The sequence below is a fragment of the Pristiophorus japonicus genome, unplaced genomic scaffold (assembly GCF_044704955.1).
Source record: "Pristiophorus japonicus isolate sPriJap1 unplaced genomic scaffold, sPriJap1.hap1 HAP1_SCAFFOLD_124, whole genome shotgun sequence".
Classification (NCBI taxonomy): domain Eukaryota; kingdom Metazoa; phylum Chordata; class Chondrichthyes; family Pristiophoridae; genus Pristiophorus; species Pristiophorus japonicus.
Window position 1 is genome coordinate 1,698,959 of NW_027250904.1, and position 17,826 is coordinate 1,716,784.

General features: G+C 47.0%; 1 protein-coding gene across 1 annotated transcript in view; it reads left to right on the forward strand.

Annotated features, from left to right (window-relative positions):
- Positions 1 to 2,880: 2,880 nt before the first annotated feature.
- The window catches only part of LOC139242169 (probable G-protein coupled receptor 139), a gene marked incomplete at its 5' end in the record, with an annotated part of 56,890 nt that continues 41,944 nt past the window's right edge, over positions 2,881 to 17,826 (forward strand). Inside the window, 2 exons of the mRNA XM_070870262.1 lie at positions 2,881 to 2,890; positions 7,716 to 8,587. Of these exons, the coding sequence (XP_070726363.1) occupies positions 2,881 to 2,890; positions 7,716 to 8,587 (882 nt within the window). The remainder of the gene's footprint in view (positions 2,891 to 7,715; positions 8,588 to 17,826) is intronic.

Sequence of the window (17,826 nt, forward strand, 5' to 3'; positions counted from 1 at the left end):
CTGTTAGTGTATCTGGTACCTCACTGTTAGTGTATCTGGTACCTCACTGTTAGTGTATCTGGTACGTCAGAGTTAGTGTATCTGGTACCTCACTGTTAGTGTATCTGGTACCTCACTATTAGTGTATCTGGTACCTCGCTGTTAGTGTATCTGGTACCTCACTGTTAGTGTATCTGGTACCTCGCTGTTAGTGTATCTGGTACCTCACTGTTAGTGTATCTGGTACCTCGCTGTTAGTGTATCTGGTACCTCGCTGTTAGTGTAACTGGTACCTCACTGTTAGTGTATCTGGTACCTCGCTGTTAGTGTATCTGGTACCTCACTGTTAGTGTATGTGGTACCTCACTGTTAGTGTATCTGGTACCTCACTGTTAGTGTATCTGGTACCTCACTGTTAGTGTATCTGGTACCTCGCTGTTAGTGTATCTGGTATCTCGCTGTTAGTGTCCCTGGTACCTCACTGTTAGTGTATCTGGTACCTCACTGTTAGTGTCCCTGGTACCTCACTGTTAGTGTATCTGGTACCTCACTGTTAGTGTATCTGGTACCTCACTGTTAGTGTATCTGGTACGTCACAGTTAGTGTATCTGGTATCTCGCTGTTAGTGTATCTGGTATCTCGCTGTTAGTGTATCTGGTACCTCGCTGTTAGTGTATCTGGTACCTCACTGTTAGTGTATCTGGTACCTCGCTGTTAGTGTATCTGGTACCTCGCTGTTCGTGTATCTGGTACCTCACTGTTAGTGTATCTGGTACCTCACTGTTAGTGTATCTGGTACCTCGCTGTTAGTGTATCTGGTACCTCACTGTTAGTGTATCTGGTACCTCGCTGTTAGTGTATCTGGTACCTCGCTGTTAGTGTATCTGGTACCTCACTGTTAGTGTCCCGAGTACCTCGCTGTTAGTGTATCTGGTACATTACTGTTAGTGTATCTGGTACCTCACTGTTAGTGTATCTGGTACCTCACTGTTAGTGTATCTGGTACCTCGCTGTTAGTGTATCTGGTACCTCACTGTTAGTGTATCTGGTACCTCGCTGTTAGTGTATCTGGTACCTCGCTGTTAGTGTAACTGGTACCTCACTGTTAGTGTATCTGGTACCTCGCTGTTAGTGTATCTGGTACCTCACTGTTAGTGTATGTGGTACCTCACTGTTAGTGTATCTGGTACCTCACTGTTAGTGTATCTGGTACCTCACTGTTAGTGTATCTGGTACCTCGCTGTTAGTGTATCTGGTATCTCGCTGTTAGTGTCCCTGGTACCTCACTGTTAGTGTATCTGGTACCTCACTGTTAGTGTCCCTGGTACCTCACTGTTAGTGTATCTGGTACCTCACTGTTAGTGTATCTGGTACCTCACTGTTAGTGTATCTGGTACGTCACAGTTAGTGTATCTGGTACCTCACTGTTAGTGTATCTGGTACCTCACTATTAGTGTATCTGGTACCTCGCTGTTAGTGTATCTGGTACCTCACTGTTAGTGTATCTGGTACCTCGCTGTTAGTGTATCTGGTACCTCACTGTTAGTGTATCTGGTACCTCGCTGTTAGTGTATCTGGTACCTCGCTGTTAGTGTAACTGGTACCTCACTGTTAGTGTATCTGGTACCTCGCTGTTAGTGTATCTGGTACCTCACTGTTAGTGTATGTGGTACCTCACTGTTAGTGTATCTGGTACCTCACTGTTAGTGTATCTGGTACCTCACTGTTAGTGTATCTGGTACCTCGCTGTTAGTGTATCTGGTATCTCGCTGTTAGTGTCCCTGGTACCTCACTGTTAGTGTATCTGGTACCTCACTGTTAGTGTCCCTGGTACCTCACTGTTAGTGTATCTGGTACCTCACTGTTAGTGTATCTGGTACCTCACTGTTAGTGTATCTGGTACGTCACAGTTAGTGTATCTGGTATCTCGCTGTTAGTGTATCTGGTATCTCACTGTTAGTGTATCTGGTACCTCGCTGTTAGTGTATCTGGTACCTCGCTGTTAGTGTATCTGGTACCTCACTGTTAGTGTCCCGAGTACCTCGCTGTTAGTGTATCTGGTACATTACTGTTAGTGTATCTGGTACCTCACTGTTAGTGTATCTGGTACCTCACTGTTAGTGTATCTGGTACCTCGCTGTTAGTGTATCTGGTACCTCACTGTTAGTGTATCTGGTACCTCGCTGTTAGTGTATCTGGTACCTCGCTGTTAGTGTAACTGGTACCTCACTGTTAGTGTATCTGGTACCTCGCTGTTAGTGTATCTGGTACCTCACTGTTAGTGTATGTGGTACCTCACTGTTAGTGTATCTGGTACCTCACTGTTAGTGTATCTGGTACCTCACTGTTAGTGTATCTGGTACCTCGCTGTTAGTGTATCTGGTATCTCGCTGTTAGTGTCCCTGGTACCTCACTGTTAGTGTATCTGGTACCTCACTGTTAGTGTCCCTGGTACCTCACTGTTAGTGTATCTGGTACCTCACTGTTAGTGTATCTGGTACCTCACTGTTAGTGTATCTGGTACGTCAGAGTTAGTGTATCTGGTACCTCACTGTTAGTGTATCTGGTACCTCACTATTAGTGTATCTGGTACCTCGCTGTTAGTGTATCTGGTACCTCACTGTTAGTGTATCTGGTACCTCGCTGTTAGTGTATCTGGTACCTCACTGTTAGTGTATCTGGTACCTCGCTGTTAGTGTATCTGGTACCTCGCTGTTAGTGTAACTGGTACCTCACTGTTAGTGTATCTGGTACCTCGCTGTTAGTGTATCTGGTACCTCACTGTTAGTGTATGTGGTACCTCACTGTTAGTGTATCTGGTACCTCACTGTTAGTGTATCTGGTACCTCACTGTTAGTGTATCTGGTACCTCGCTGTTAGTGTATCTGGTATCTCGCTGTTAGTGTCCCTGGTACCTCACTGTTAGTGTATCTGGTACCTCACTGTTAGTGTCCCTGGTACCTCACTGTTAGTGTATCTGGTACCTCACTGTTAGTGTATCTGGTACCTCACTGTTAGTGTATCTGGTACGTCACAGTTAGTGTATCTGGTATCTCGCTGTTAGTGTATCTGGTATCTCGCTGTTAGTGTATCTGGTACCTCGCTGTTAGTGTATCTGGTACCTCACTGTTAGTGTATCTGGTACCTCGCTGTTAGTGTATCTGGTACCTCGCTGTTCGTGTATCTGGTACCTCACTGTTAGTCTATCTGGTACCTCACTGTTAGTGTATCTGGTACCTCACTGTTAGTGTATCTGGTACCTCCCTGTTAGTGTATCTGGTACCTCTCTGTTAGTGTCGCTGGTACCTCACTGTTAGTGTATCTGGTACCTCACTGTTAGTGTATCTGGTACCTCGCTGTTAGTGTATCTGGTACCTCGCTGTTGGTGTATCTGGTACCTCACTTTTAGTGTCCCTGGTACCTCGCTGTTAGTGTATCTGGTACCTCACTGTTAGTGTATCTGGTACCTCGCTGTTAGTGTATCTGGTACCTCACTGTTAGTGTATCTGGTACCTCACTGTTAGTGTATCTGGTACCTCACTGTTAGTGTATCTGGTACCGCACTGTGAGTGTATCTGGTACCTCACTGTTCGTGTATCTGGTACCTCACTGTTAGTGTATCTGGTACCTCACCGTTAGTGTATCTGGTACCTCACTGTTAGTGTATCTGGTACCGCACTGTGAGTGTATCTGGTACCTCACTGTTAGTATATCTGGTACCTCAATGTTAGTGTATCTGGTACCTCACTGTTAGTGTATCTGGTACCTCACTGTTAGTATATCTGGTACCTCGCTGTTAGTGTATCTGGTACCTCACTGTTAGTGTATCTGGTACCTCGCTGTTAGTATATCTGGTGCCTCACTGTTAGTGTATCTGGTACCTCACTGTTAGTGTATCTGGTACCTCGCTGTTAGTGTATCTGGTACCTCACTGTTAGTGTATCTGGTACCTCGCTGTTAGTGTATCTGGTACCTCGCTGTTAGTGTATCTGGTACCTCACTGTTAGTGTCCCGAGTACCTCGCTGTTAGTGTATCTGGTACATTACTGTTAGTGTATCTGGTACCTCACTGTTAGTGTATCTGGTACCTCACTGTTAGTGTATCTGGTACATGGCTGTTAGTGTATCTGGTACCTCACTGTTAGTGTCCCTGGTACCTCGCTGTTAGTGTATCTGGTAACTCGCTGTTAGTGTATCTGGTACCTCGCTGTTAGTGTATCTGGTACCTCACTGTTAGTGTATCTGGTACCTCACTGTTAGTGTATCTGGTACCTCACTGTTAGTGTCCCTGGTACCTCACTGTTCGTGTATCTGGTACCTCACTGTTAGTGTATCTGGTACCTCACTGTTGGTGTATCTGGTACCTCGCTGTTAGTGTATCTGGTACCGCACTGGGAGTGTATCTGGTACCTAGCTGTTAGTGTATCGGATACCTCACTGTTAGTGTATCTGGTATCTCACTGTTAGTGTATCTGGTACCTCACTGTTAGTGTATCTGGTACCTCACTGTTCGTGTCCCTGGTACCTCACTGTTAGTGTATCTGGTACCTCACTGTTGGTGTATCTGGTACCTCGCTGTTAGTGTATCTGGTACCGCACTGGGAGTGTATCTGGTACCTAGCTGTTAGTGTATCGGGTACCTCACTGTTAGTGTATCTGGTACCTCACTGTTAGTGTCCCTGCTACCTCGCTGTTAGTGTATCTGGTACCTCACTGTTAGTATATCTGGTACCTCACTGTTAGTGTATCTGGTACCTCACTGTTAGTGTCCCTGGTACCTCACTGTTAGTATACCTGGTACCTCACTGTTAGTGTCCCTGGTACCTCACTGTTAGTGTATCTGGTACCTCACTGTTAGTGTCCCTGGTACCTCACTGTTAGTGTATCTGGTACCTCACTGTTAGTGTCCCTGGTACCTCACTGTTAGTGTATCTGGTACCTAACTGTTAGTGTATCTGGTACCTCACTGTTAGTGTCCCTGGTACCTCACTGTTAGTGTCCCTGGTACCTCACTGTTAGTGTATCTGGTACCTCACTGTTGGTGTATCTGGTACCTCGCTGTTAGTGTATCTGGTACCTCACTGTTAGTGTATCTGGTACCTCACTGTTAGTGTCCCTGGTACCTCACTGTTAGTGTATCTGGTTCCTCACTGTTGGTGTATCTGGTACCTAGCTGTTAGTGTATCTGGTACCTCACTGTTAGTGTATCTGGTACCTCACTGTTGGTGTATCTGGTACCTCGCTGTTAGTGTATCTGGTACCGCACTGGGAGTGTATCTGGTACCTAGCTGTTAGTGTATCGGGTACCTCACTGTTAGTGTATCTGGTACCTCACTGTTAGTGTCCCTGCTACCTCGCTGTTAGTGTATCTGGTACCTCACTGTTAGTATATCTGGTACCTCACTGTTAATGTATCTGGTACCTCGCTGTTAGTGTATCTGGTACCTAGCTGTTAGTGTATCTGGTACCTCGCTGTTAGTGTATCTGGTACCTCACTGTTAGTGTATCTGGTACCTCGATGTTAGTGTATCTGGTACCTCGCTGTTAGTGTATCTGGTACCTCACTGTTCGTGTATCTGGTACCTCGCTGTTAGTGTCCCTGTTACCTCACTGTTAGTGTATCTGGTACCTCACTGTTAGTGTATCTTGTAAGTCACTGTTAGTGTATCTGGTACCTCATTGTTAGTGTATCTGGTACCTCACTGTTAGTGCATCTGGTACCTCACTGTTAGTGTATCTGGTACCTCACTGTTAGTGTATCTGGTACCTCGCTGTTAGTGTATCTGGTACCTCACTGTTAGTGTATCTGGTACCTCACTGTTAGTGTATCTGGTACCTCACTGTTAGTGTATCTGGTACCTCACTGTTAGTGTATCTGGACCTCACCGATATTGTATCTGTTACCTCACTACTGTCCATCACCGTGCTGTCGGCTATTGATTATGTAAATGATATTGGCCCATCAAGATTCAAATGTTCTGTATTGAACTCAAGCAAAGATATTGGATGAGACACTTTATTTCCTGAATTTCAGAATCCTCACTACACTGCACATTTGGATCAGATCAGAAGCAGGTTTTCGAAGTTTCGGGAACTTGTCACCAAATGACGACAGGTGATTGACCTGAAACAGTCACTGTGTTTCTATCTCCTCTGATGCTGGCTGACCTGGTGATTATCTCTCGGATTTTCTATTTTTATTTCAGACGTTCATCATCCACAGTATTTTACTGTTGTGTTCACCGAATGCTCGCCATGTTTACTTACACACAGTGCGAAGAACAAATCCTGACAGATCACACACATCTTCTTAAATCACTGAAATATCTCCTTTTTTCTATGTTTCTCCTATTTTCTATATTTCTATAAAGGGCATCCAGGGGTATGAGGGAAAAGCGGGGTATGGTGTTGAGATAGAGGATCAGCCTTGATCATATTGAATGGTGGTGCAGACTCGAAGGGCCGAATGGCCCACTCCTGGTCCTATTTTCTATGTTTCCATGTTTCGAATCATTCAGTTCCAGCCAGTGCCTCATTTTCCACATTCTCCAGTTCTGCATTACTGCCACTGCTTCTGATGGTTGGAACAGTTTTATCAGGGTCATTTTGATCCTCACTAAATGCTCATTCAGTCAGATTTCCAGACATTTATTTGCAATCTTTGTTTTGAGTTTACAATTGACTCTCATGTATGTCTGCCACAGCTCAGTGGGTCTCTCAGTGAGAATCGGAGTAATTCTCTATTGTACCCTGCTTTCATTCAGCATAAAGAATGTCAGCTGATTGTAACTGAAGTATTAATGATCAAACAATCCTTTGATATTTTTCCATCTAATATACGATGCACAAGTTGGAAACCAACATGTGAAAGAAAACAAGAATAACTCTTATCCATTTGTGTTCAGATACTTTACAGAAACATTGGGCAGCACTTTACCTGTGGAATAAGTCGTCCGATTTCGATGCGAAAACAAAGCATTTAGTTGGACATTCCCTGGTCAATGATAACCATTTATTTTATTCAGAGTCCATTCTTTGCCATGTTATTCGGAAATTCTTACTTTCAATGAGCGACAATTTCAACAAAAAGGTGTAAAGCTCATTGTTCAATACACTTCCTGCAGCCCAGTTATCTTTCCAACTGCTGTACATTTGTATTTAATAACCTAACATCGTCATATTAGCTTCATACATTTTAAGTAGAACCACCTGTAATTATTGCACGCCAAAATTGCAGTCGATGTTTATTTCTGTTACACTCACTTTCAGTTCGAATTCGAATCCATATCCTCAGCAGGAGCAAGAATACAATGAGGGTCTCCCTCCCTCTCCCCCAATCACCGCCCCCTCCCACCAACACAGCGGCACAGAAGCGAATCCCACCGCTCTCGGTGCTGACTGATCCCGGGACACGAAGGCTTCCTGAGAGGTTCTTGACCCGTGTGTCCCTGTTACCTCGGGCAGTGTTGTTGCCTGCTGAGCTAAAGGTAGATCTATCATTTAATGTCTCATTGATCAAACATCTGTTCATTTCATGTTGTCTTTATCCCCATTTCATTTATTGATTCCTTATTATTTTTGCAATAAACCCTGCATTCATTTCCTCAGGTACGAGAATTAGATTATATCATTTCATGTCACTAATGATTTGCAGATTGCAGACCGAATCCCATCAATCTTCTGCTCTTGCTCCCAGCCTGATGTTTAATTTAACTGGTTATTTCCTTTCCTCACAGTGAACTTAGTGACGATAATGATCCTGTCCCGGGGAAAGTGTGGACTCTCCAAATGTGTCACTCGTTACCTGGTGGCCATGGCAACAGCGGATCTACTGGTGGTGATCCTGGATCTGATACTGAGGCACATTCCGATTCGTTATAAGGAACAGTTTATTTTCGTGTATTCCATCCCCCTGTGTAATATCCACGCCGTCCTGCTCTATGCAGCCACAGACTGTTCTGTCTGGTTCACCATCACTTTCACCTTCGATCGATTTGTGGCCATTTGTTGCCAGAAGCTGAAAACTAAATATAGCACCGAGAGAACGGCGGCTGTGGTTCTGGGAACAGTGACTGTGCTGAGCTGTTTAAAGAACATACCCTGGTATTTTATGTTCATGAGTAGGTATGTGCTTGGTAACAACCCCTGGTTTTGTGATGTGTATTACACTAATTATACATCACTGGGCTGGGCAGTATTCGAACTACTTCATTATATTCTAACCCCGTGTGTCCCATTTATTCTGATCCTGCTGCTCAATGCTCTCACTGTCAGACACATTTTACTGGCCAGCAGAGCTCGCAGGAGACTCCGGGGTCACAGCAGTGGGGAGAGTCCCAGAGACCCCGAGATGGAGAGTCGCAGGAAATCCATGATTTTATTGTTTGTTATCTCGGGGAATTTCATCCTGCTATGGGCAATATATATGGTGGCTCTTGTGACAAACCGGATTGGTTGGATTACACAACATATAGATTTCCCTATGTTTGCAACTGAACTGGGATACATGCTGCAGCAGCTGAGTTGCTGTACAAACACTGGGATTTACGCCGTGACACAGACTAAGTTCCGGGAGCAGTGGAAGAATGTGCTGAAATATCCCTTTGTTGTAATTGTAAAATGCATTAAACGATAAGAAGCAGCAGAGACTTTACAGCCTCAGAACTCAATGCCACCAGATAATGGGGGGGAAATCCCGGTTGGGGGCTTCCTTCGGACAAATGCCTCCGACCGGAGGATATTTTACGTAAACCTTCGATTCCCATCCGAGACCTTCATTCCATGTGTAGCGTTAGGGAAATGGCCTTCCCCATACGTACAGTAAAGCTGGAGTCACATGGGCCTGAAGCACCAATCACGCTGCAGTATTCTCAGTGATAATAATGGCAACTCGCTTTTTCAGAGTTCCCATTATTATCAATGTGAATAAACACCTCAATATTGAAAAGCAACAGAATAAATTAAAAAACACCTCACATATTTAAAATTAATTGAAATTAAAGTCAATTAAATGTTTTGGAAAAAAAAATATTTTTTGGAATTTTTTTAACATGTTTCAATAAGGTTTAAAATAAATGATCCTTGGTGGAAAGGGTTTTTACTGTAAAAATATGTATTTCAGTTCATTTTTGATATGTTTTAGAACTCTTACACTGGTAAAAGTAATGTATCGACCTGCTTTTACCTGGTTTAAGAGTTTGAAGGACATTCTCTGGGCATGATTTGGGCAAATGACCCAATCTCACCCACACAAATGGTCTTCTCCCCGGGATATGGAGAATCCATATGGAGAAATCTTTGACAGATCGGAAAAGCCGGTTTCCGGGGCATGTACACTTGGGCCTGACCTGGTGAGGCCGGAATTTAAGGCCCATTGTGTCCGAGTCACTCTCACTCATGGTGAATATTATCACACTCACTCACACACTGTCTACACAGGGCTCCCTGGGCGGGGAGTGACAATCTGTCAGGATCCTCTGCAAGGTCAGCAGTGACCTGCAAAAGGATGGCACCCCCTAAAGTACCACCTAAAGTAGCTGGTCTCCCGCCTGCACTAAGGTGGCGACATCCGTTGCCTAGACAATGGAGTAGTGTTCCTCAGGACCCCTCCCTGCCTCACATGTGGATGTCCTCACTCGCGCTCGGCACAGCATATACAGCTCTGGTACCCAGCACAAAGCTGGCGGCAGGATCTATTCCCATTGGCTGGTTGATGTCACTGACCTTCCCCTTCCCAGAAGTGAGGCCAGGTGATTTACAGCGAGAGTCGAGGTCAGCAGCAGATAGAGGTTTGTTCACCAAAGCAGTGAGTGAGTGGCTAGGGGGAGCCACTCGGCCCGGCCCTGCACCAATCCCCACAACCCAGCATGGTAAGGAGGAGGTCCAACACCAGGTACGATGGCAGCTCCTGTCGGCCAGGCTTTACATCAGTGCCTGAATCTGACTGCAAGAGACCTATGTCTGTCTTCACTAATCGTTTTCTCTTCACATATCTGTGGAAGCTTTTGCAGTAAATAGGAGCACGATTAGTCCATTGAGCCCCTTGAGCCTGCTCTGCCATGCAAGATCATGGCAGATGGAGGCTTGTAATAAATGCACCGAAAGAATCCTGGGCGATTTTAACCTACATATTGATTGGACAAAGCAAATTGGCCAGCGTAGCCCCGAGGAAGAGTTCATAGAGTGTATCCTGGATGGTTTCCTTGAACAGCATATTGCGGATCCAACCAGCGAGCAGGCTATCTTAGATCTGGTGCAGTGAAATGAATGACCATAACATGGTTCAATTTGAAATTCTGTTGGGAGGTGAGTAAGTTAGTTCTCAAACCAGTGTCCTAAGCTTAAATTATTGAGAAAACAAAGGTATGAGGGCAGAGTTGGCTAAAGTGGACTGGGAAAATAGATTAAAGTACGGGACGGTTGATGATCAGTGGTAGACATTTAAGGAGATATTTCTTAACTCGCAACTAAAATATATCCCAATGAGATGGAAAGACTGTAAGAGAAGGGACAACCATCCGTGCCTAACTGAGGAAATAAGGGATGGCATCACATTGAAAACAAGGGCCTGCAATGGGCCAAGATCAGTGGGAGACCAGAGGATTGGGAAACGTTTAAAAGCCAGCAAAGAACAAATACAAAATTGACAAAGAGAGGGAAGATAGAGTATGAAAGGAAACAAGCACGAAATATAAAAACACAGTAAGAGTTTCTACAGGTACATAACAAGGAAAACAGTGGCTAAAGTAAATGTTCCTCCCCTGGAGGATGAGACTGGGGAATGGTAGAGACATTCAACAAATATATTGTATCCGTCTTCACTGTAGAAGCCACTGAAACACCCCAATAGTGGATAAGCAAGGGGCTGTAGGGAGGTTGGAACTTCATACAATCACTATCGCTAATGAAGTAGTACTCAGTAAAATAATGGGACTAAAGGCGTACAAGTCCCCTGTGTCATGTATTTAACCATCTTGTAATGATTTGGTCATGTAACTGTAACTCATGCACACTGTACCTGTACCCTAGAAATGCACACCCTGACCACAGGGGGTCCACTTGCGGGAGACACTCCTCACCTGGGTTTCCAGGTATAAAAGGGCAAGTCCCACCCAGGGTCAGTACTCCTTGGTCCTGCCAATAAAGGTGAAGGTCACAGAGTGACCGTGTCTGATATATCCATGCCTCGTGTGAGTTTGTAGTAAGGTGCAGGGACACTACATTTGGCGACGAGAAACGGGAATCACCGAACCACGAGGATGGCCACCGGTGGCACAGAGGAACGTTACTGTGTGGGTGAGGACTGGGATGACTTTGTGGAAAGACTCCAGCAGAGCTTTGTCACAAAGGACTGGCTGGAAGAGACAGCGGCTGACAAGCGGAGGGTGCATCTACTGACCAGCTGTGGTCCACAGACGTATGCATCTACTGACCAGCTGTGGTCCACAGACGTATGCATCTACTGACCAGCTGTGGTCCACAGACGTATGCATCTACTGACCAGCTGTGGTCCACAGACGTATGCATCTACTGACCAGCTGTGGTCCACAGACGTATGCGCTGATGAAAGACCTGCTCGCACCCCAAAAACCGGCGGACAAGTCTTTTGAAGAGCTCAGCCAGCTGATCAGTGAGCATCTCAAGCCGGCAAGTAGTGTACACATGGCCCGGCACCGGTTCTACTCTCACCGGCACCGGGAGGGACAAAACGTCTCGGACTTCGTGGCGGACCTGCAGTGCTTGGTCAGTTTCTGTAAGTTCTCTGATGCCTGCAGGGGGAGATATTAAGGGACTTTTGCCATCGAGAGCATTAATCATGCCAGCATTTTCAGGAAGCTCATAGAGACCAAGGACTTGACTTTAGAAGGGGCGGCATTGAAAGCTCAGACCTTTATGGCAGGGGAAGAGGAGACCAAGCTAATTTACGCCCGCAACCCTGGTCCCAACGTGGCGATGGACCAGGGAGTTAACATGGTAAAAACTGCTCAGGACCCCGCAGGCAGGCAAGGGCATTTCGAAACCGCCCAGGCAGCAACAGGCTCTAGGGTGGGCCTGCAACAGGGACAATGGAGAGGGGATTGGCAATTCACGCCATATCGAGGAACAATGCGTCCCGCGATGGGACCATTAACACCCACCATCAGAGTGCTTAGAAACAGCCAAATGGGCAATCAAAGGGGAATGCCGGGTAATAGTCCCTTTGTTAACAACAATCTCAATCTCAGCTCATGCTGGAGATGTGGGGGGTAGACACAATGCAAGAAGCTGCAGATTCCAGCAATATACCTGTAGGATTTGTAATATCAGTGGACACTTGGCCAGGATGTGCAAAAAGGCAGTAGCGAGGCTAATCTGCGAGACAGAGGAACCAGACGAGGGATCTGCAATGCAGGATGATGCCTGGGGTAAAGCCATGGATGCTGAAGTTCAGCGGGTTCACGTGGCTGACGTCCACAGCTCATACACTAAATCGCCACCCATGATGATGCAAGTCTTACTGAATGGCATCCCGGTGCACATGGAGCTGGATACGGGAGTGAGCCAGTCACTCATGAGCGGCCAACAATTTGAGAGACTATGGCCACACAGAGCTAGCAGGCCCAAACTGGAACACATTGAGATGCAGCTACGGACTTACACCAAAGGGATCATCCCAGTGCTGGGCAGTGCAAACTTGGTGGTAACATATAATGGATCACAGAACCGGCTGCCACTCTGGGTCGTTCTGGGAAATGGCTCCGTGCTTTTGGGGAGGAGTTGGCTAGCTGGGATGAAATGGAAATGGGGGGAAGTGCACGTCATTTCATCCGTGGAGCGAAGTTCATGCTCACAGGTCCTGCAAAAATTCAGGTCACTGTTTCAACCCGGTGTCGGAACGTTCAAGGGCACTAAAGTAGTGATACACATCACTCCGGACGCCAGACCAGTGCACCACAAGGCCAGAGCAGTGCCGTATGTGATGCGTAAAAATATTGATTGTGAATTGGACAGGCTCAGAGAGGGCATAATTTCGGCCGTTGAATTCAGCGACTGGGCCAGTCCCATCGTTCCTGTGTTTAAAGCAGACGGCTCGGTCAGGATTTGTGGCGACTACAAAGCAACCATCAACCTAGTGTTGCTGCAAGACCAATACCCGCTCCCGAGAGCAGAGGACCTTTTTGCCACGCTGGCAGGTGGTAAGCTGTTCACGAAGTTGGACCTCACTTTGGCCGACATGACTCAGGAACTGACTGAAGAATCCAAGCTTCTGACCATCATCACGACACACAAGAGATTATTTATCTACAACAGGTGTCCGTTTGTCATTTGTTCGGCAGCAGCTATCTTTCAGAGAAACATGGAAAGTTTGCTCAAGTCCATCCCTGGAACGATTGTGTTCCAAGACGACATTCCCATAACGGGTCGAGACACCGAGGAACACCTCCACAACCTGGAGGAGATGCTACGCCGATTGGATCGGGTAGGCTTGCGGCTGAAAAAGGCCAAGTGTGTGTTTTTGACCCCAGAGGTCGAGTTTTTGGGCAGGAGGGTTGCTGTACACGGGATCCGGCCCACTGAATCAAAAACTGAGGTGATTCACCGGGCACCCAGGCCTGGAAACACGTCGGAGCTGTGATCATTCCTGGGACTTTTGAACTATTTCGGGAACTTTCTGCCGAACTGAAGCACATTGTTGGAGCCGTTACACATGTTCCTGTGTAAAGGTTGTGAATGGTTTTGTGGGGATTGTCAAGAACGGGCTTTCAATAAGGCGAGGAACCTGCTGTGTTCCAACAAACTGTTGACTTTGTATGACGCCTGTAAAAAACTGGTTTTAACATGCGATGCGTCATCCTACTGGTTTGGGTGTGTGTTGCAGGGTAACGATGACTGACTCCAACCACTGGCTTACACCTCCAGGTCGCTCTCCCAGGCAGAGCGTGGATAGGGCGCGGTCGAGAAGGAGGCACTCGCGTGTGTGTACGGTGTGAAAAAGATGCACCAGTACCTCTTCGGTAGACGGTTCGAGCTAGAGACGGACCACAAGCCGTTAACATCCCTGTTGTCCGACAGCAAGGCTGTCAATGCTAATGCATCAGCTCACATACAGCGCTGGGCCCTCACACTGGCTGCGTATGACTACACCATACGGCACCGGCCAGGCACCGAAAACTGCGCTGACGCACTCAGCAGGCTCCCACTGGCCACTACCGAGGGGACGTCGGAGCAGAGCGCTGAGATGGTCATGGCCGTTGAGGCTTTTGACACTGCGGGCTCCCCCATCACAGCCCACCAGATCAAACTCTGGACCAACAGGGACCCCCTCCTATCCATGATAAAGAAATGTGTCCTGACTGGGGATTGGGCGCCCGCACACAGGGCGTGTCCCGAGGAGGTCAGACTGTTTCAGAGACGGATGGATGAACTCTCCATCCAAGCCGACTGCTTGTTATGGGGCAGCCGGGTAGTCATGCCCCAGAAAGGAAAGGAAGCGTTCATCAGGGAACTCCACAGCGAGCACCCTGGCATCGTGTTAATGAAGGCCATTGCCCGGTCACATGTATGGTGGCCGGAGATTGACTCAGACCTGGAACACTGGGTTCGCAGGTGCACGACGTGTGCCCAGCTGGGCAATGCCCCCAGGGAGGCCCCACTCAGCCCGTGGTCCTGGCCCACCAGCCCATGGTCACGTATTCACGTAGACTACGCGGGCCCGTTCATGGTGAAAATGTTCCTGATCGTTGTCGATGCGTACTCGAAGTGGATCGAGTGCATCATATTAAACTCGTGCACGACATCCACCACCGTGGAGAGTCTGCGTACGGTTTTCGCGACCCAGGGCTTGCCGGATATCCTGGTCAGCGATAATGGCCCGTGTTTCACCAGCCATGAGTTCCAGGAGTTTATGTCGGGCAATGGTATCAAGCACGTCCGGACAGCGCCTTTCAAGCCGGCCTCCAATGGTCAGGCGGAACGGATGGTCCAAGTCATAAAGCAGGACATGCTACGTATCCAGGGTCCCACCCTTCAGTACCGCCTATCGCGCCTCCTGCTGGCCTACAAGTCCCGGCCGCACTCGCTCACGGGAGTCCCGCCAGCGGAACTCCTCATGAAACGCACGCTCAAGACGCAGCTGTCCCTCATTCACCCAGACCTGGCAGACATTGTTGAGGGCAAGCGCCAGTCCCAAACCGAGCTCCATGATCGAGGCTCAAGGGGGAGGTGTATAGAAATAGATGACCCAGTATTTGTTCTTAACCATGCTTTGGGACCCAAGTGGCTTGAGGGCAGCGTAATTGGCAAAGAAAGAAACAGGGTCATGGTGGTCAGACTAAACAATGGGCAGATATGCCGCAAACACTTGGACCAAGAAAGACAAGGTTCAGTGCAGACACGGAGGAACCTGAAGAAGGGCATGATGGGATAGCACCCACACCACTGCCAGCGTATGAACAACAAAGACAGCCCTCAGCATGCACAGTCCCGGCGGCCAGCCCGGACAGGCCGGAATCACCTCAAGTGACAGAGACACGTGCTGAGGCTCAGCCACCAGAGTCACAACTGCAGCGCTCCACGAGAGAGCGCAGACCACCCGATAGACTTAACCTCTGAAACTAAAAGACTAAAGGGGGAAGGTGATGTCATGTATTTCACCATCTTGCAATGACATAGTCATGTAACTGTAACTCATGCACCCTGTACCTGTACCCTAGAAATGCACACCCTGACCACAGGGGGTGAACTTGCGGGAGACACTCCTCACCTGGGTTTCCAGGTATAAAAGGGGAGGTCCCACCCAGGGTCAGTACTCCTTGGTCCTGGGAATAAAGGTGAAGGTCACAGAGTGACCATGTCTGATATATCCATGCCTCGTGTGAGTTTGTAGTAAGGTGCAGGGATACTACACCCTGGACCTGACGCCTACATCTTCGGAGAAGTAGCGGCAGCAATAGTGGATGCTTTGGTTGTAATCGACCAAAATTCCCTGGATTCTGAGGCGGTCGCAGTGGATTGCAAAACCGCAAATGTAACGCCCCTATTTAAAAAAGGATGCAGAACAAAAGCATTAATCATACTCTCTATATTCAAATCTAAATTGTTGATATATACCGCAAAAAGCAAGGGATCCAGTACTGAGCCCTGCAGAACCCCCCTGGAAACATCCTTCCAGTCACAAAAACATCCATCAATCATTACCCTTTGCTTCCTACCTCCAAGCCAATTTTGGAGCCAACTTGCAATTATACATTCACCTGACTCCGACCGCAAGGGACCTACGTTTGTCTTCACTAATCTTTTTCTCTTCACATATCTATAGAAGCTTTTGCAGTCAGATTTTATGTTCCCGGCAAGCCTCTTCTCATACTCTATTTTCATCCCTCTTAATTAAACCCTTTGTCCTCCTCTGCTGAATCCTAAATTTCTCCCAGTCCTCAGGTTTGCTGCTTTTTCTGGCCAATTTCTATGCCTCTTCCTTAGATTTAACACTATCCTTAATTTCCCTTGTTAGTCACGGTTGAGCCACCTTCCCCGTTTTATTTTTACTCCAGACAGTGTTGTACAATTGCAGAAGTTCATCCATGTGACCTTTAAATGTTTGCTATTGTCTATCCACTGTCAACCCTTTAAGCATCATTTGCCAGTCTATTCTCGCCAATTCACTCCTCAAACCATCGAAGTTACCTTTCCTTAAGTTCAGCACCCTAGTTTCTGAATTAACTGTGTCACTCTCCATCCTAATAAAGAATTCGACCATATTATGGTCACTATTCCCCAAGGGGTCTCGCACAACAAGACTGCTAATTAGTCCTTTTCATTACACACCACCCAGTCTAGAATGGCCAGCTCCCTGGTTGGTTCCTCCACATATTGGTCTAGAAAACCATCCCTAATACACTCCAGGAAATCCTTCTCCACCGCATTGCTACCAGTTTGGTTAACCCAATCAATATGTAGATTAAAGTCGCCCATGATAACTGCTGTACCTTTATTGCACGCATCCCTAATTTCTTGTTTGATGCTGTCCCCAACCTTACTACTACTGTTTGGTGGTCTGTACACAACTCCCACTAGCGTTTTCTGCCCCTTGGTATTCCGCAGCTCCACCCATACCGATTCCACATCATCCAAGCTAATGTCCTTCCTTACTATTGCATTAATTTCCTCTTTAACCAGCAACGCCACCCCACCTCCTTTTCCTTTCTGTCTATCCTTCCCAAAATGTTGAATACCCCTGGATGTTGAGTTCCCAGCCTTGGTCACCCTGGAGCCACGTCTCTGTGATGCTAATTACATCATACTCATTAACTGCTATCTGCGCAGTTAATTCGTCCACCTTATTCCAAATACTCCTCACTTTCAGGCACAGAACCTTCAGGATTGTCTTTGTAACACACTTTGCCCCTTTGGAGTTTTGCAGCAATGTGGCCCTTTTTGCTTTTTGCCTTGGGTTTCTCTATCCTCCACTTTTACTTTCCTTCTTTCTATCTTTTGCTTCTGCCCCCATTCTACTCTCCTCTGTCTCCCTGCACAGGTTCCCATCCCCCTGCCATATTAGTTTAACTCCTCCCCAACAGCACGAGCAAACACTCCCCCTAGGACATTGGATCCGGTCCTGCCCAGGTGCAGACTATCCGGTTTGTACTGGTCCCACCTCCCCCAGAACCGGTTCAAATGTCCCAGGAATTTGAATCCGTTCTACACCACTCCTCAAGCCACGTATTCATCTGAGCTATCCTGCGATTTCTACTCTGACTATCACGTGGCACTGGTAGCAATCCAAAGGAAAGAGGTAATCCGGATACTGCTATAGAGGAGGAGTGTAATATTCTGGAGGAAATAAATATACTGAGAGAGGAAGTATTAAAG